The sequence below is a fragment of the Loxodonta africana genome, chromosome X (assembly GCF_030014295.1).
Source record: "Loxodonta africana isolate mLoxAfr1 chromosome X, mLoxAfr1.hap2, whole genome shotgun sequence".
NCBI classification, from domain to species: domain Eukaryota; kingdom Metazoa; phylum Chordata; class Mammalia; order Proboscidea; family Elephantidae; genus Loxodonta; species Loxodonta africana.
The window spans coordinates 101,945,020-101,965,681 of NC_087369.1; the positions used below are offsets into that span (position 1 = coordinate 101,945,020).

The 20,662-nt window shown below is 36.5% G+C and overlaps 1 protein-coding gene across 2 annotated transcripts in view; it reads left to right on the forward strand.

Annotated features, from left to right (window-relative positions):
- The window catches only part of KLHL4 (kelch like family member 4), a 130,359-nt gene that overhangs the window by 77,139 nt on the left and 32,558 nt on the right, over positions 1-20,662 (forward strand). For both annotated transcript variants that reach the window (XM_003412701.4, XM_023551415.2), the window contains exons 2-3: positions 17,405-17,572; positions 18,020-18,156. In XM_003412701.4, coding sequence (XP_003412749.1) covers positions 17,405-17,572; positions 18,020-18,156 — 305 coding nt within the window. The remainder of the gene's footprint in view (positions 1-17,404; positions 17,573-18,019; positions 18,157-20,662) is intronic.

Consider the following 20,662-nt stretch of genomic DNA (forward strand, 5'->3'; position numbering starts at 1 on the left):
ACATAACTGTTTGCACCACCCAGGTACTCTACTGAGTTGTCTATTATTATTACATTGGTAAGGTAGTAGAAGCTGTAACTTTTCCTTTTGGTAGGAGTAGATAAAAATATAGATTGTTTTATATTTGCATGGGTATTTTTCCATGTTGTTGTTAGGTGCTGTCGAGTCTGTTCTAACTCATAGTGACCCTATGTACAACAGAATGAAACACTGCCGGGTCCTGTACCATCCTCACAATCATTGCTGTGCTTGAGCCCATTGTTACATCTGTGTCAATCCATCTCATTGAGAGTCTTCCACTTTTTCGCTGACCATCTACTTTACCAAGCATGGTGTCCTTCTCCAGGGACTGATCTCTCCTGATAGCATGTTTGAAGTATGTGAGATGTAGTCTTGCTATCCATGCTTCTAAGGAGCATTCTGGCTGTACTTCTTTAAGGACAGATTTTGTTCCATAGTCAAAGTAAATTAGAAAGTATACAGTTTGTTATAAAATAGATTCAGATATGTTGTTAGCTGCCTGTCTCAAGTTGGTTCCTGACTCATGGCCACCCCATGCTCGGTAGAATGAAACACTGCCTTGTCCTGAGCCATCCCCATAATTGGTGGTGGATTGGACCATTATGATCCATAGGGTTTTGGTTGGCTGCTTTTCAGAAGTAGATTGCCAGGCCTTTCTTTCTAGTCCATCTTAGTCTGAAAGGTCTGCTGAAACCTGTTAAGCATCATAATAATATGAGAGCCTTCACTGAGAGCCTGATGGTTGCTGCACATGAGGTGCATTGGCCAGGAATTGAATCTGGGTGTCCCACATGGAAAGCAAGAATTGTACCACTGAATCACCATTGTGTCTCCAATAAGTAGCCAATAATACAAATGCTAATCTGTTAGCCTCGCCCCAGCATTGTGAGGAGGGTTTGTTGATGTTGTTACTTTTGCAAAAGCTGTTTTTGATGTAGAGTTTGTATAAATAGAACTTTTCGCTTGGTTATCATACAAGTATTGCTTTTATTTTGCTTAAAGAACATATATTTGAAAGAAAGATCATTAACTACAATAAATGTATTAGCAAGGTACCCTACGTTTCCCTATTACTAATTTAATTATAGTTCATCTAGGCATATGAAATGGATAGAGAGTTTTTAATCTGTATTCCAGAATGAAGAGAGGGAGAGGAAAAGTACAACTTGTAAAACAATTATTTAAGAATTAAGATTTTTTTTTGGCATGTATTATTAAAATTCACTAACAATAGCTTTCTTTATCTGGGATTATGTCTCTTTAAATTTTATGTCAAAACTAAGAAAGACAACAAATGCAAATTATAATTATAGTGTAAGCAAAATTGAAAATTTACTTTTGGTTTGTAGACAGCTCTTCAGTTTGCAGAGTTCACCTGAGAAAACTCTTTAAATTTTTTGTCTTCCATGATATGTGTAGCTTTAGTTTTAACTCCACAAATATATCTTTATTACATTCTCCATCTAATCATCATTTGCAGTGTAAATGAGAATATATATTTTCCTTTTTTTCTTTAGATCTAGATCTAAATGCAGATCTAGGAGTTGCTCTAGATAAAAAAAAAAAAATAGACTCTTAAAATACTCATTAGCATTGGTTCACCTAAGATGGCAGAACTGTGAAAGGTGTATCTGTAACCTTTCAGCATTTAACTTGACATGATTTGTATAATGTAACATTAAGGTTATATCAAGAAATCTTGGAAAAAGTGCTAGCGAGTACTTTTGTTAAAAAAAAAAAAAAACCTTTTTTGATGATACCAACAAGGAAAAAATACACACCTGTTACTGCTGATTCCTGGTATATTCAGAAACATATTTTAAAAAGTTCAGCTTTTTATATTTGAAACACTTCAATATGTTTTATTTTCAGCTCCAACAACCTTTATGTTTATGCTAAATAAAACACCATAGCTTGATAGACATCACAGATTCAATATATGATGGGAAATGTTGAAAAATGCTTTAATTATGGGAACTAATCCAAAATGAATCTTATACTGGCATGTAGTGATAGTGATTTGTCTGCATTGATTACTTGCAAATGATTATATGGAATACTTATTAATCAGGACTCCAAAATTCTTTTTTATTAGCAGCTTAAAGTTGTTTTTTTTGAATCAAAATAGATTCACATACTATATGGAAATCTTGGGTAGATTTACAAATACAATTTCTATAAGCAAAATCAAGATATTTTTCTAATATACAGTCAGTCATGATAGCATATTCTTTCAACACTTTTAAAAATAAACTATTAAAAGAATCCTATCTTTAATGCAGAAAGTTGGTCTCTGTATTTAACAAAAATCACTTAGAAATTTCATGAATCTTAGAAATGAAAAACAGTAATATTGTGGCAAAATACTATCAACAATCTTCAGAAAACCAATAATAGTGTGCTGTATTCAAAATATTACTACATTAAAACAATAAATAAGTGAATGTTTTAGTATCATATTAAAAGTTGACTAGAGGATTGCCTATCTCCCCTTACCTCACATACTGTTCCCTCTGGGAAAATCCAAAGCTTTAGTAATTGCTGTGAAAGTCTTTCTGCCAGCCTTAAACCATCATAACACATTCAATCTTACATCTAAGAGGCTGTCATTTATGCATAAAGTGTGTAGATGTCTCATCGTTTTGGAGTTATTAACCTCTTTTCAGAACGCTTTTTGCCTAGCATGGTGTAACAAAACAAGCATGAGGTTCCCTGCAAAACTAAAATAACTCAAACCCAAATAAAAGAGCAAAAAGAACAACAAAAAAAGATCGCCAACTTCACTTGACCCTCTTGCTGCTTAAACTTAGAATCCTAAAAAAAAAAAAAATCCTATATTACTTTAATTCTAGTTTTGGTATATTTCATTAAGTCTAAGACGCGGCTGTAATTTGTTGCTTTCACTTTTGTTTCACACATAATCTAAATACTCCCATCAAACTTGTCAAATGCTGGTGCTAAATATGCTGTGCACTTTTCTGCTACCAAAATTCTGGCTCAGAATTGTCATTTTTTACTCAAGGAAGACCTTCAAAAGGGACCTCGCTACAGCTACATGTTACATACTTTCACTCTTCTTGCTTTTCTGTCAAGTCACTATCTGCAGTAATATGGAATTGCTCCTCTAACTCATGCTGAGCAACTCCTTCCTATTGACTCAGTTCCTGAGTCAAAGCCTTCCCTTTGCTCAGCTTTCACTTATCTACATCAAGTTTAGTAAATGTCCTTCCTGATGTTTAACCTCTGTTCACAGTCTCCTTTTGACTTTTCTACTTCCACATTGTTTCTGACATTTAAAAGAAACCTAACTGGGGCAAATAACAGCTACAATACTTGCAAGCTTTTGTTCACCCTGCTTTCCATTCCTGGAATGCCTTTCTCCCTCTTTTCTACTCATTCAAGCTACATCTATTCTTCAAGGCTAAATTCACCTGTATTCTTTCTGTATCCTTCTAAGGTTATCTTATATTCTTTCTGTTTCCTTCACTGATCATGCCAGCTCTAAATAGTGATGATGATGATGATGGTGGTGGTGGTGGTGGGTGCTAGTTTTGGTGGGGGTAAGTCATCATTCTCCTGATTTTCTTTATTTCTTTGTACACAGTTTAGCCATTTTGAGCATATTTAAGATGGTGCTCAATAAAATGTTTATATTTATTTGATTGCTTTTATCAAAGAGTTACATATTAAAGAGGATGAACTATGAAGTATAATGTCAAATATATTTTACAGTTCTAGATGACAGTGATCTACATTTGATGCCATCATCATTTATTATAACTAGATAACAAATTTTTAAAAGATAAAATCACAAATATTCATGGTAACAGATATATATTCATAGTTGCCCATGTGTTTTGGACTTAATGGAACATTGCAGGATATTGCTTTATATTATCCATATGGAATGACAATTTCAGTCATTTACAACAGCATAATCTCTTAAAATATAATTTCAAAATATTAAAAGACATATTTTACACAAAAAGATGAGTTGTTTCTTCAGAGGAAATCTCTACCTACTCTAGGTTTCAAATGTTGGCTTAATTGATGCCACCAAGAATCATAGTATTGCCCCCATGACCAGAGGTTTCTCATTATAAATGATAGCTATCTTATCAAGAGGAAAGTTCAGACTTTGGGATTTGCTTTTAAGAATAACGTCACCAATTTCCAAAGCTCCAGAAGTATTAATTCATGCAGTAAGCAATATGTGCATGAATTAATACATTCATCAGATATTTATGGAGGGTCTTCCATGTGCCAGGTACCATGGTGAGAGCTGGAAAGGCAAATGGATCAGGCTTTAAATAGATCCCAAAAAGAGAATCAGTCCAAAATGCCTATTTTAGTAATAAGATTGTCCCATGGACTTTCATAAAAGCTATTTTTCATATAGTCAAGCACTTCCATGAACAAAAAAATATAGATTAATTTTCTGTTGAGCTTTACATTGCCTCAGTAACAAAATAACCTTTCCTGTAATGAGTTCTGGGAACTTAGGCAGCACCATTAAAAGAAAGCTGAGATTCTACTTAACCCCTATGGCTCCCTTGAAAAATGGAGCAAATAACTGGCAAAAGAAAACCAGAAAAAAAAAAAAAAACAAAACACTGTAAAGCTATTTGAAATGAGAAATGTCTGAATATTAAACTGTGTACTTTGTGTTAGCATCCACTGGTTCTGTGCCTTTATGATATTTGAACTATGAAAAGAAACAGTCCTTAATATAACTGTACACACATTTTCAACTTCAGAATTTAGAGGCTTCTTCAAGTATCCATTTGTACTTTAAATTTTGATTTATATTGACATATTCTTCCAAAGATGAGGCAGGACCAAGATGGCAGAGTAGTCAGGTACTTCCTGTGATCCCTCTTACAACAAAGACCTGAAAAAACAAGTGAATTGATTATGTATGACAATTTAGGAGCCCTGAACATCAAAGGCAAAGTTGAAGAATTGGACTGAGTGGCAGGCAGGAAGGGATGGTTCAGGAGCAGCAAGGAGTTGCCACACCTGACCCAGTGGGAACTGATACCATGCAGGCTGGGATCTGTTGGTGTCAGCACTGAGACAACCAGTGGCGTTTGGGAGGCATTTTCCACACTGGGAGAGACCAAGTGGCAGATAGTCTAGTCATGCCTCCAGAATCAGTGAAAAGTGGTGCTCAGTCGGCAAAAGATAAGTACATGCATCTAACCTACCATGCAGATCAAAAAACAAGCCTTTGGGAAAAATCTCTTGCTCACTTACCTGCCCCCTTCCTGCTCTGCACTGGGCCCAAGCCAGCTTCAGAAAGTGTTGTGTCCCCTAGGCTAGAAGTAGGACCCATCACACACCCCGAGCCATTCTCCTGGACTTGAAGAGGGAAGAAATTAACAAACAAGGAAAAAATAATCTGCCGACTCCCCTAAGCTGGTAACTCAGGACAGAAATAGCTCCTTTGCCTAGGCTCAGACATTAGGGGTCCACAGACTTGGAATGTCTTTTACCCCTACATAGACCTGTGTGGGCCCATTTCAACAGCATAGGCCCTTATTAGAAGAGTACAATAGGGTATATACCTGAAGTCTAACTTCAACTGTTTCAGCTATATGGTGGAGAGGCAGGTTCAACAGCATAGGCCCTTATTAGAAGAGTACAATAGGGTATATACCTGAAGTCTAACTTCAACTGTTTCAGCTATATGGTGGAGAGGCAGGTTCGTGACATTTGACACCTCTGTGCCCATTAAGCAGGGGCCTCACCTACCCACATCAGGGGCCTGAGGGCTGGTGCTGTACTCACACCACCTAGCCACTCATGACAGGAATCTGTCATGAATTATGTCCCCTGAAAAATGTGTGTATCAATTGGGCTGGGCCATGGTTCCTGGTGGTATTGTGTGATTTTCTTATATGTTGTAAATCCTGCCTCTGTGATGTTAATGAGGGAGGATGAGTGGCAGGTGTTAGTGAGGCAAGACTCAACCTACAGGATTGGCCTGTGTCTTGAGGCAAGCTCTTGAGATATGAAATCTAGAAGCTAGCAGAGAGACAGAGGGACCCTGTACCACCAAGAAAGCAGCACTGGGAGCAGAGTGCATCCTTTGGGTGCCCATAGTCCAGCTGCAAAACCCACTCATACATGCTCTAGGGAACAGCAACAAGCTTTCCTCAAAGACACTCAGGGGCAGCTGTCAGCCCACTGGCTTCCTCAGCACATGACTCCCTACTGTAGCCAAATACCTGTGCCTACACCAATCACCCCTGCCCATCTCGGCCTGTAGGCGAGAGCCTACACCACACGCTTGGTGACCAACTACCCGGGTACCAGAGCTGAATCCATACAAGAAAAGTGAATGGACTCCTGGGCTCACATACCTACTAACAGCTCTAACCACTTGGTGACAGGATGTTAGACCTTGAAAGGCACAAATAAGCTAGCTCACACAAGCAGCCTATTTGGGCATATCAAAACAAAATAAAATAAGAAGCTAGGACACAGTAAGCAAACATAAAATAAATAAATACAATAACTTACTGATGGCTTGGAGACAATGGACAACATCAAATCATATAAAGAAAAAGACCATGATGTCTTCAGCAAGCTCCCCCCGCCCCAGGAAATTTCCAGATGAAGAGAATTTCCTGGAATTACCAGAGGTAGAATACAAAATATTAATACACGTAACACTTCAAGAGATCAGGAAGGAGATCAGGCAAAACCCAGAAAAACCCAGGAAGCATACAGACACAGCAATAGAAGGACTTAAGAAGATTAGAGAAGAGTATAATGACAAATTTAATAGGATGGAAAAATCAATAGACAGCAAACAGAAATCCAGAATATTAACAATAAATAGACAACTCAATAGATAGTCATAGGAATAGATTTGAGGCAATGGAAGTCAGAATTAGTGAGATTGAAGATAAAGCACTTGACACCAACATATTTGAGGAAAAATTAGAAAAAAGAATTAAAAAAAAAGAAACCCTAAGAATTATGTGGGGCTCTATCAAGAGGAATAACCTACGAGTGATTGGAGTACCAGGAAGAGGGGGATAACAGAAAATACAGAGAGAATTGTTGAAGATTTTCTGGCAGAAAACTTCCCTGATACCGTGAAAGATGAGATATCTTTGCAAGATGCTCATCGAACCTCATACAAGGTAGATCCCAAAAGAAAGTCACAAAAACATAACCTTGCCAAAACCAAAGACAGAATTTCGAGAGCAGCTAAAGAAAAAGTCACCTACAAAGGACAGTCAATAGACTAAGCTCGAACTACTCAGCAGAAACCATGCAGACAAGAAGGCAATGGGATGACATATATAAAACCTTGAAGGAAAAAAAAAATGCCAGCCAAGAATTATATATCCAGCAAAATTGTCTCTTAAATATAATGGCAAAATTAGGACATTTCTATATAAACAGAAGTTTAGGGAATTTGCAAACACCAAACCAAAATTACAAGAAATATTAAAGGGAGTTCCCTGGTTGGGAAGTCAATAATGTCAGACAACAGCCCAAGACTAAAACACAGGACAGAGCAACCAGATATCAACCCAGATAGGGAAACCACAAAATGAAGCTAAAATGCATAAAACAGGGAAACAGACTTCATTATGTAAAAGATGACAACATTAAAACAAAAAAGAGGGACTAAAAAATGTCATAGATCTTTCAAATGGAGAGGAAGTCAAGGAGATATAAAGAAATAAAAGATCGATTTTAAGTTAGAAAAATAGGGGTAAATATTAAGGTTACCACAAAGGAAACTAACAATACTACACATCAAAGTAAAAAAAAAAAAAAAAGGAAAAACGTAGTCTCAGCAAATACAAAATCAACAACAATGAAAAGAAAATAAATGAAAACTACTCAGCACAAAAAATTAAGTGGAACAAAGACACTGTAAACAACACAAAAAAAGACATCAGAATGATCGCACTAAACTCATACCTACCAATAATTAGGCTGCATGTAAATGGACTAAATGCACCAAAAAAGAGAGTGGAAGAATGGATAAAAGAACACAATCCGTCAATATGCTGCCTACAAGAGACACACTTTAGACTTCACACAAATTAAAACTAAAAGGATGGAAAAAAATGTATCAGGCAAACAACAATCAAAAAAGACCAGGAGTGGCAATATTAATTTCTGACAAAATAGACTTTAAAGTAAAATCCACCATAAAGGTTAAGGAAGGACACTATGTAATGATTAAAGGGTCAGTACACCAAGAGGACACAACCATAATAAATATTTATATACCCAGTGACAGGACTCCAAAATAAATAAATAAAAACTCTAACTGCATTGAAAAGAGAAATAGACAGTTCCACAATAATAGTAGGAGACTTCAACACACCACTTTTGGTGAAGGACGGAACATCCAAAAAGAAACTCAATTGAAACTCAGTAAACACACGGAAGATCTAAATGCCATAATCAACCAACTTGACCTCATGGACATATACAGAACACTCCAACCAGCAACAGCCAAGTATACTTCTTTTCCAACACATGTGGAACATTCTCCAGAATAGACTGTATATTAGGTTTGGTTTTTTTTTTTTTCCTTAGGCTGTAAAGCAACCCTTAACAGAGTCTAAAGCATCAAGATATTACAAAGCAACTTTTCTAACCTTAAAGCCGTAAAAATCAATAATAGAAAAAGCAAGGAAAGAAAAAAATAAACACATAGAAACTGAACAACACCTCACTCAAAAACTACTGGGTTATAGAAGAAATTAAGGATAGAATAAAGAAATTCACAGAGTCAAATGAGAATGAAAACACATCCTATCAGAACCTTTCAGTCACAGCAAAAGCAGTGCTCAGAGATTAGTTTATAGCAATAAATGCACACCTCCAAAAAGAAAGGGCCCAAATCAAAGAATTAACCCTACAACTCAAACAGAGAAAAGTAAAAGAAACCCTCTGACATCAGAAAAAAGCAAAAACTAAAAATTAGATTTAAATGAAATAGAGAATAGAAAAACAGTTGAAAGCATTAGCAAGAGCAAAAGCTGGTTCTTCGAAAAGATTAACAAAATCAATAAGCCATTGGCTAAACTGACAACAGCAAAACAGGAGAGGAAGCAAATAATCCAAATAAGAAATGAAATGGACAATAGTACAACAGACCCAACTGAAATTAAAAGAATCATAACAGAATACTATGAAAAATTGTCCTCTAACAAATTAGAAAACCTAGAGAAAATGAACAAATTTCCAGAAACACGTTACCTACCTAAACTAACACAAACAGAGGTGGGACAACTAAATAAACCTCTAACAAAAGAAGAGATTGAAAAAGTGGCTAAAAACTCCAAATAAAATAAAAGCCCTGGCCCTGACGGCTTCACTGGAGAATTCTACCAAACTTTCAGAAAAGAGTTAGCACCACTATTACTAAAGGTATTTGAGAGCATAGAAAAGGATGGAATACTCCCAAACTGATTCTAGGAAGCCAACATAACCCTGATAGCAAAACCAGATAAAGACACCACAAAAAAAGAAAATTACAGACCAATATCCCTCATGAACTTAGGTGCAAATATCCTCAACAAAGTCTAGCCAATAGAATTCAACAACATATCAAAAAAATATTCCACCATGACCAAGTGGGATTCATACCAGTTATGCAGGGATGGTTCAACATTAGAAGAATCAATGTAATATATAACATAAATTAAAAAAAGGCAAGAACCACATAATATTATCAATTGATACAGAAAAGGCATTTGACAAAGTCCAAGACATTCATGATAAAAACTCTCAGAAAAACTGAGAGTAGAAGGGAAATTGCTCAACATGAAAAGGGCCTTTATGCAAAGCCAACAGCCAACATCTTAAATGGACAGAATCTGAAAGGATTTCCCTGAGAACAGGAAACAGACAAGAATGCCCTTTATCACCACTCTTATTCAACACTGTGCTGGAGGTCCTAGCCAGGGAAATTAGGCTAGAAAAAGAAATAAAGCACATCCAAATTGGTAAGGAAGAAGGAAAAGTATCTCTATTTGCAGATGATATGATATTATACACAAACAAAGCCTAAAGAGTCCACAATAAAACTACTGGAACTGTTATAATAGTTAAACAAATTATCAGGAGACAAGATAAACATAAAAAAAAAATCAGTTGGATTCCTCTACACCAACAAAGAGAACATCAAAGAGGAAATCACCAAATCGATACTATTTACAGTACCCCCCAAGAAGATAAAATACTTAGGAATAAATCTAACCAAAGCATAAAAGACCTATGCAAAGAAAACTACAAGACACTGGTAAGAAACCAAAAGAGACCTTTGTAAGTGGGAAAACATACCTAGCTCATGGATAGGAAGGCTCAACATTGTGAAAATGCCCATTCTACCCAAAGCGATCTATAGATACAATGCAATCCCAACCCAAATTCTAATGGCATTTTTTAATGAGATGGAGAAGCACATCACCAACTTCATATGGAAAGGGAAGAGGCCCCAGATAATTAAATCATTACTGATGAAGAAGAACAAAGTGGGAGGTCTCACACTACCTGATTTTAGGACCTATTATACTGCCACAGTAGTCAAAACAGCCTGGTGCTGGTACAACAACAGATACATAGACCAGTGGAACAGAATTGAGAATCCAGGCGTGAATTAATCCACTTATAAGCAGCTGTTATTTCACAAAGGCCCAAAGTCCATTAAGTGGGGGAAAAAACAGTCTCTTTAACAAATGGTGCTGGCATAACTGGATAGTCATCTGCAAAAAAATGAAACAAGACCCATGCCTAACACCATGCACAAAAACTAACTCAAAATAGATCAAAGGCCTAAATATAAAATCTAAAATGATAAAGATCATGGAAGAAAAAACAGGAACAACTCCAGGAGCCCTAATTCATGGCGTAAACGGAATGCAAAACATAATTGACAGTGCACACACACCAGAAGAGAAACTAGATAACTGGGAGCTCCTAAAAATCAAACACTTATGCTCATCCAAAGTCATCACCAATAGAATAAAAAGACAGCGTACAGACTGGGAAAAAAAATTTGGCTATGACAAATCCGATCAGCATCTAATCTGTAAAATCTACAAGATCCTGTAAAACTTCAGCCACAAAAAGACAAATAACCCAATTAAAAAATGGGCAAAGGATGTGAACAGGCACTTCACCAAGAAAGACATTCAGGTGGCTAACAGATACATGGAAAATGCTCATAATCATTAGCCATTAAAGAAATGCAAGTCAAAACTTCAATGAGATACCATCTTGCCCCAACAAGGCTGGCATTAATTCAAAAAACACAAAACATTAATGTTGGAGAGGTTGTAGAGAGACTAAAACACTTATACACTGCTGGTGTGAATGTAAAATTGTACATCCACTTTGGAAATCAATCTGGCACATCCTTAAAAAGTTAAAAATAGAACTACCATATGATCCAGCAATCCCAGTCCTTGGAATATATCCTAGAGAAATAAGAGCCCTCACACAAATAGGTATATACACACCCATGTTTATTGCAGCACTGGATTAACCAAAAGCTAAGAAGTTTCCTGTATACAACCAAACACTTCAAGGGACAGAGTAGCAGGGGCAGGGCCCTGGAGACCATGGTTTCAGGGAACATGTGGGTCAACTGGCATAACCAAATTTATTATGCATCCAATTTTGATGAGCAGCATCTGGGGTCTTAAAAGCTAGCAAGTGGCCATCTAAGATGCATGAATTGGTCCCATTCCACTTGGAGCAAAGGAGAATGAAGAACACCAAAGACACAAGGAAAATATGAGCCGAGGAGACAGAAAGGGGCACATAAACCAGAGACTCCATTAGCCTGAGAATGGAAGAACTAGATGGTGCCCGGCTACCACCAGTGACTGCCCTGACAGGGAACACAGCAGAGAGTCCCTGATGGAATAAGAGAAAAGTGGGGTGCAGAACTCAAATTCTAGTAAAAGGCCAGACTTACTGGTCTGACTGAGACTGGAGGTACCCCAGAAGACATGGCCCCTGGACTCTCTGTTAGCCCAAAACTAAAACCATTCATTCCTGAAGCCAACTCTTCAGAGAAAGATTAGACGGGACTGTAAGATGTAAAATGATACTGATAAGGAGTGTGCTTCTTAGCTCAGGAAGAGTGTGCTTCTTAGCTCAAGAAGACACATGAGACTAAGTGGGCAGCTCCTGTCTGGAGGCGAGGTGAGAAGGCAGAGGGGGACAGGAGCTGGTTGAATGGACACAGAAAATACAGGGTGGAGAGGAGGCATGTGCTGTCATATTATAGGGAGAGCAACTAGGGTCACATAACAATGTGTGTTTAAGTTTTTGTATGAGAAACTGACTTAAATTGTAAACTTTCACTTAAAGCACAAAAAAAATGGCCAAGAAGCACATGAAAAGATGCTCAACATCATTAGGCTTTAGGGAAATGCAAATCAAAACCATAGTGAGATATCACTTCACATCAACTAAGATGGCTATAATGTTAAGGAGAGGAAAACGAGGTGTTGGCAAGGATGTGGAGAAGCTGGAACCTTCATTCATTGATAGTGGGACTGTAAAATAGTACAGCCACTTTCAAAAACAGTTTGGTGGTCCCATATGATCTGACAATTCTCCTTGGTATATACCCAAAATATTGAAAATAGGAACACAAAGAGATACATGTACACCAATGTTCATTGCAGCACTATCCCCAATAGTCAAAAGGTGATAACAGCCTAAATGTCCATCAAGAAGATAAAAATAAAATGTGGTACATCTTTTTTTTTATATATATACAATGAAATACTATTCACCCATAAAGAAAAATGAAGTCCTGATATATGCTACAACATGGATGAGCCTTGAAAACATGCTAAGTGAAATAAGTCTGTCATAAAAGGACAAATATTGTATGATCCCACTTATATGAAATATCTAGAATAGCAAGCATATGGATACCAAAATTTATTAGTGGTTACTAGGGGCATGTGGGAGGGAGAGGAAGAGAGGGACCTATTCCTTAGGGGACATTGAGCTTCTGTTAAAGGTAATGGAAATATTTGGAAGTGGATACTGGTGATAGTTGCACAGCATGATAAACAATTATTGTCAATGAATTTTTCATGTGAAAAATGTTTAAATGGCAGGTTTTTTTTTTTACATACGTATTTGCCACATTAAAAAAGCAAAAGAAAAGAAAGCCTTATGTCATGGAGGACAAAAGAAATATTCCAAAAAATAAGAATGATAAAAATAAAAAGTTGCATAAAGTAGTAACACCAATGAACATTAACTGTCATTACTCTTAATTGCCAAAGTGGCAGCGGTGGGGTAAATTGCAGCTAGAGTGCTCTCCTCATCTTGTCATACTTGGCCATCCTTAGAGAATAGCTGCATCCCACACCATCAATGGAGGTGGCGAATAACATTTAAATCCATATCTATGGTGCAATTACTACAACAAATGAAAAACTCCCTTCTTTCCATTGGTGTGCTAACAAATTAGTTCTCCTCAAGCGTGGTTTTTCTCATTTAATATGTGATACAATTTATTTAAAACCATTTCCCCTTCTCTGACGTGAAGTACAACAGTTTTATGTGTGTTTTCTTTGTTACTAAACTGAATATCTTAAAAAAAAATGACACACCACTTCACACCCACTAGGATGGCTATTATAAGAAACAGGGAAAATCACAATAAAAAGTGTTGGTGAGGATGTGGAAAAATTGTAACTCTCATGCATTGCTGATGGGAATGTAAAATGGTGCAGCTACCATACAAAATAGCCTGGCAGTTCCTCAAAAAGTTAAGCATAGAATTACCGTATAACCCAGTAATCCCACTCCTAAAGTATATAATCAAAAGAATTTAAAAGCATGCATTCAAATAGATATTTGTACACAATGTTCACTGCAGCATTATTCACAATATCTGAAAGGTGGGGAAAAAACCCAAGTGTCCATTAACAGATAAACAGATAAGCAAAAGTGGTTACCAGGGACGGGGAGGAGGGGGTAGGGGGTTGGGGTTTTTTGCCTATGGAGTGTTGAGTTTCTGTTTGGGGTAATGAAAAACTTTTTCTCCAATACTTTATTGTGGTAAACACATACGTAACAAAATATTTGTCACTTCAACATTTTTCATATCTACAATTCAGTGACATTGATTACATTTATCATCTTGTTCAATCATCACTATTACCCATTTCCAAAGTTTTCCATCACCTAAACAGAAGCTCAGTGTCCCCAAAAACTTTTTTGGAAGTAGACAGTAGTGATGGTTGAACAACATGGTGAATGTAATTAATGTCACTGAATTGTACATTTAAAAATGGTTAAAAAGGAAAATTTTTCGTTACCTATATTTTACAATAAAATTTTAGAAAAATTAAGTGACTTGCCCAGGATCACTTTTTTGTTGTTGTTAGGTGCCTTCGAGTTGGTTGCAACTCATAGCGACCCTGTGTACAACAGAACGAAACACTGTCCGATCCTGCGCCATCGTCACAATCGTTGTTATGCTTGAGCTCATTGTTGGAACCACTGTGTCAGTCCACGTAGTTGAAGGTCTTCCTCTTTTTTGCTCACCTTCTGCTTTTCTAAGTATGATGTCCTTCTCTAGGGACTGATCCCTCCTGATAACATGTCCAAAGTATGTCAGACGTAGTTTCACCATCCTTGCTTCTTAGAAGCATTCTGGCTGTAGTTCTTCCAACACAGATTTGTTCATTCTTTTGGCAGTCCATAGTATATTCAGTATTCTTTCACCAACACTGTAATTCAAAGGTGTCAGTTCTTCCTGAGTCTTCCTTATTCATTGTCCAGCTTTCCCATGCATATGAGGCGATTGAAAACACCATAGCTTAGGTCAGGCACACCTTAGTTTTCAAGGTGACACCTTTGCTTTTTAACACTTGAAAGAGGTCTTTTGCATCAGATTTACCCGATGCAATGTGTCATTTGATTTCTTGACTCTGCTTCCCTGGGTGTTGACTGTGGATCCAAGCAAAATGAAATCCTTGACAACTTCAGTCTTTTCTCCATCCATCATGATGTCGCTCATTGATCCAGTTGTGAGGATTTTTGTTTTATGTTGAGGTGTAATCCATACTGCAGGCTGCGGTCTTTGATCTTCATTAGTAAGTGCTTCAAGTCCTCTTCACTTTTAGCAAGCAAGGTTGTGTCATCTGCATAATGCAGGTTGTTAATGAGTCTTCCTGCAATCCTGATGTTCCATTCTTCTTCATATAGTCCAGTTTCTTGGATTATTTGCTCAGCATACAGATTGAATAAGTATGGTGAAAGGATCCAACCCTGATGACACCTTTCCTGACGTTAAACTACACAGTATCCCCGTGTTCTGTTCTTACGACTGCCTCTTGATCTATGTATAGGTTCCTCAGGAGCACAATTAAGTGTTCTGAAATTCCCATTCTTCAACATGTTACCCATAATTTGTTATGATCCACACAGTCAAATGCCTTAGCATAGTCAGTAAAGCACAGGTAAACATCTTTCTGGTGTTCTCTGCTGTCAGCCAGGATCTATCTGACATCAGCAGTGATATCAGATCACTTATCTAGTAAGTAATAAGGGCTGGAACTGACTACATGTATTGTTGGTGGTGGTGGTTTGCCTATTTGTTTTGTGTTTTCATCTTTTACCTAAATGATGACCAAGAGAGATTATATTCTTTGTTTTATTTTTATGTCTTTAGATTCGTAAGTCTGTTATATTTTGGATGCTTCATTTTGATCTAGCCATATTTCTTGGAGTACTAATTTCTTATTTCTTTATTTTGACATTAGCATTCCATCTGTCTTTTGAAATCTTAAATTTGTGTGATTCATATTTATAGGATTTTAAAATTAGAAACCTTAAATCTGCACTTAAATTTTAAAAATATTGTAAATATATAATAAATTTACTATGTCCCTGTAAACACATCCCAAAACAGTTAGCAATTGAAGACACTTCTTTTTTAATCTTATCCTCAGCCAAGATAGGCTGAAGAAAATCCACAGAATAAAAGCTTTCCTGGCCACAATTTCCCAAAACACACTCCTCCTTTAGAATACCCCATCTCAAGTGCATGGTGGAGTAGACATGAAGATACCTAAATTATTAGACATTGAGTGTTCAATTGACTCAATTAACATGAAGTCAGTCTGCACTTCAGCAGAGGAAAGGTTAGGATAAGTGACCTAAGTAAAACCTAAATGCTTCATAGTCTGTGGTGCCAAGGGATTGTTCCTTTCCACTAAACAAGAGTGTATCTGAAGAGAGGTAGCATTCTTCATTGAGCATCAATACAAAATTGAGACTGAAGATCCCAAAGAGTTTTTAAAAAATTAGAAGAATCAGAGACGAATCATTTATTTGAAGTAGACAAAGACTAATGTCTTTCTGGATCAACTGTCTTCAAAGAAACACAGGCTGAGTTGGGAATACGAAACCAAACCAAATTGGTTGCCGTCGAGTCGATTCCAACTCATAGTGGCCTTACAAGCAGAGTAGAACTGCCCCGTAGGGCTTCCAAGGAGCAGCTGGTGGGTTTGAACTGCCGACCCTTTGGTTAGCAGCCTAGTTCTTAACCACTGCACCACCAGGGCTCTTAGTTGGGGAGGGGGGAACTTAAAAACTAATCCGAACAGATTGTTGAAAAATGATGCTGGAAGAAACATGAGAGACTTAGATAAGATCTGTAAAGCATTTAAGTATGATTATCAGATCATCAAATTTTTAATCTTCTACTCATTGCAAGCCTCTATGTACTTGAGTTGGTATCTAAATTTTAGCATTTTGTGATCCTGAAAATAATACATAGACAGCTTTCATTATTGTAAGTTATATTTACGTCAATATTAAAAAAAATAAAAGACAGAAGCGTATATAGTTTATTGATAGAATTTCCATATTGAAAAAAATTGTTATGGACCTCTCAGGCTTGGATTTTTCAAAAAATATTTCTGATGTGAAATGAGTGCCCCATGGGTAAGCTTCAGGACATAGTCAAATTTGACAAGTGTTTTGAATCAGGTCTAAAGATTCCATGCCTAATGGCATAATTGTGATACTCATAAGAATGAAAGAAAGGGGATGATATTTTAAACTTTGTGCATATACCACTTGCCACTAGCTCTGCAGATGAACCATAAATAGATATGTTTCCATTCCAGCTGTAAATACTAACCATGACTCTTCACTTTAACCAGTGTTTAGGTAGCAACCATAGTGAAATATTTAAGATCGGAGGGTAAATTTTAAATTTACTTTAATTCAACATACTTATTTTACAAGTTGGTGTGCCTAATTTTCCACAGGACATTTGGAAACTCACTAGGAAAAAAATTCCAATTTTTACAAATATGATAAACCATTTTCTCACTCTTCCCCCTTTCAGATTAGATACATGCCATCCTGAAGAAATGAATGTTGGCAGATCTGAGGAGTATTTTCATGCTGTAAACCATGCAGAGAAAACTCTCCATAAAATGGGGAATTACTTGAAAGAGAAACAACTGTGCGATGTGCTACTTATTGCTGGAGACCTTCGAATACCAGCCCACCGGTAAGTCTCCTTTTGCAATCATAATATTTGCTGGGTATAACAGGTATGAATGAGAGAGAGAAAGTATTCTATTTACTTCTTTTATTAGCAACAACAACAACAGTAATTAGTGCATTGATTACAATTGGGAACATTGGGGGGAATAAATTTTTATTGTCCTAAATTAAAAATGCATTAGCATATACGATCTAATTTTGTGTTCAATATTTAGAAGACTCAAACTTTGGAGAGTCCGACGAAAGAAAACCAGCACAGAAAAACCCTCTAAAAGAAAATCAGTTTACTAAATTTATCATTCTAATTTCACTACACTTTAAAAGTCGCGTTTACTAAACTAAAATTTTTATGCAGAAAACTGACTTACCATTGTTATAAATTTACTGAATATATTTCATATTTTTCAATGAGATTATGAACTAAGTTCCTCTGAAACACTTTGGTTTCCAGGTTGGTTCTCAGTGCAGTGTCTGATTATTTTGCTGCAATGTTTACTAACGATGTGCTTGAAGCCAAACAAGAAGAGGTCAAGATGGAGGGAGTGGATCCAAATGCACTTAATTCGTTGGTGCAGTATGCTTACACAGGTATGTGTTTGACATGCATTAACTCATTCAATCCTCAAAATAACCCTAGATTATATAAACCACACTACGATTATCTCCACGTTACAAATGAAGAACCTGAAGTATAGTCCAGTTAAATAACTTTCCAAAGGTAGTAAAATACAGAATCAGGGTTTAAACCCAATAGTATAAAACAGCAATGGATAAAATAATATGCAAAACGATTTTGACCATGAGAACAGAGAGCTATTTTAACACAAAGATATAAGAACATGTCTCTATGGAATAATGTGAGCACATTCTTGTTTGGAAAAAAATGAAGTGAAAGTGAGATCTTCCAATTCTACATTAGAGGCTTAGTCTCTTCAGTATCTTTTTTTGGAATAATTAAGTCATATTTACTCAAACTATAAAAGAAAGGTAACAGGATGAGTTTGGGAGCTAAAACGATATTCTGATTTTTTCCCAGGAACGATATTTCATCTCCATGGTCTTGAAGTATTCCAATATACTTATTTGCTTATATATGTTTAATCTCTTCTAAAGAGTAAAAGCTTACCTCTTATATTTCTCTCTAGTGCAGTGGTCTTCAAATATTTTTGTTTGCATTGTATCTAATTTCATGAAACTATGTATTCCACTTATATTTTTCTATTAGCAGCTAAAATTTTTTCATTATAATTTTAAATACTTGTAAAGGATATAATTTTCAGCATTTTGTAAATGATATCTTTTGAAATGCACTGTTGCATTTCCGTTTTAAATATAACCAACAAAATGTAAGCATTGTAACAATTTGATACTAGCTATAGTCCATTTTAAAACTATATGAACATGACAGTTCCTCAGACAGTTAAACTGTACAGTTACCATGTATCCCAACAATTCACTACTAGGCATAGACTTAATAGAATTGAAAGCACATGTCCATGCAAAAATGTGTAAATGAATGTTTATGGCAGCATTATTCATAATACCCCAAAAGTAGAGACAATTCAAATATTCATCAACTGATGAACGGATTAACAAAATGTGATAAAGCCATACAATGAAATGCTAAAAAAAAAGAAAACCCGTTGCCATTGAGTCGATTCCAACTCATAGTGACCCTATAGGACACTGTTGGATTCTAACTGCTGACCTTTTGGCTAGCAGCTGAACGCTTAACCACTGTGCCACTAGAGATCCAATGGGATATTATTTGACCATAAAAAGAGATGAAGCACTTATGCATATTACAATATGAATGAAACTTAAAAAAATTATGCTAAGTGAAGGGAATGAGTCACAAAATACAATTTATATGATTTCATTTATATGAAATGCTCAGAATAGGCAAATCAATAGTGACAGAAAGTAGATTAGTAGTTTTGTAGGTGTAGGGTCGTTAGGGGGAATGCAGAGGAATTGCTAATGTACACAGAGTATTTTTTAAATTGTGCTTTTTTATTTAACATGAAAGTTTACAGCTCAAGTTAATTTCTCATTCAAAAATTCATACACATATTGTTCTGTGAGGTTGGTTGTAATCCCCACAATGTAACAACACGATCCTCCTTTCCCCCTCGGGTTGCCTGTGTCCATTTGTCGAGTTCCTGCCCTTTGCTGCCTTTTCATCCTGCTTTTGGAAAGAAGCTGCCCATTTGGTCTCATATATTTGATTGAACTAAGAAGCACATTCCTAGTGTGTATTAATTTCTTTGTTTTATAGGTTTATCTAAAATTTGTCTGAAAAGTGGGCTTTGGGAATGGGTTTCAGTTCTGGGTTAGCAGAGTGTTTGGAGGCCATAGTTTTGGGGGTTCCTCTAGTCTCTGTCAGACCAGTAAGTCTGGTCTTTTTTTGTGAAATTGAATTCTGTTCTACATTTTTCTCTTGCTTTGTCTGGGACTCTGTTGTGATCTCTGTCAGAGTGGTCATTGATTGTAGCTGGGCATCATCTAGTTCTTCTGGTCTCAGGCAGGTGGGGATTCTGGTTCATGTGGTCTTTTAGTCCTTAGGACTATTGTTTTCCTCATGTCATTGGTTTTCTTAATTCTCCTTTCCTGTGATTGGAAAGGGACCAATAGATGTATCTTAGATGGTCACTCACAAGCTTTTAAGACCCCAGATGTTGCTCACCAAAGTGGGATGTAGAACATTTTCTTTATGAACTATGTTATACCAATTGACCTAGATGTCCACTGATATTATGGTCCCCAAGCCTCAGCTACTGATTCCGACAAAGTGTTTGGATGTGTGTAGGAAACTTCTGTGCTTTTGCTTTGGTCCAGTTGTGCTGACTTCCTCTGGGTTGTGTGTTGTCCTTCCCTTCACTGAAGTTGATATTTGTCTACTAATCTATTTAGTGATTTCCACTCCCTTTCCCTCCCCACCCTCGTAACCGTCAAAGGATGTTTTTTTCCTGTGTGTAAACATTTTCTTGAGTTCCAGTAATAGTGGCCTCATACAATATTTGTCCTTTTGTGACTGACTTATTTCACGCAATATAATACCCTCCAGATTCATCCATGTTGTGAAATGTTTCTT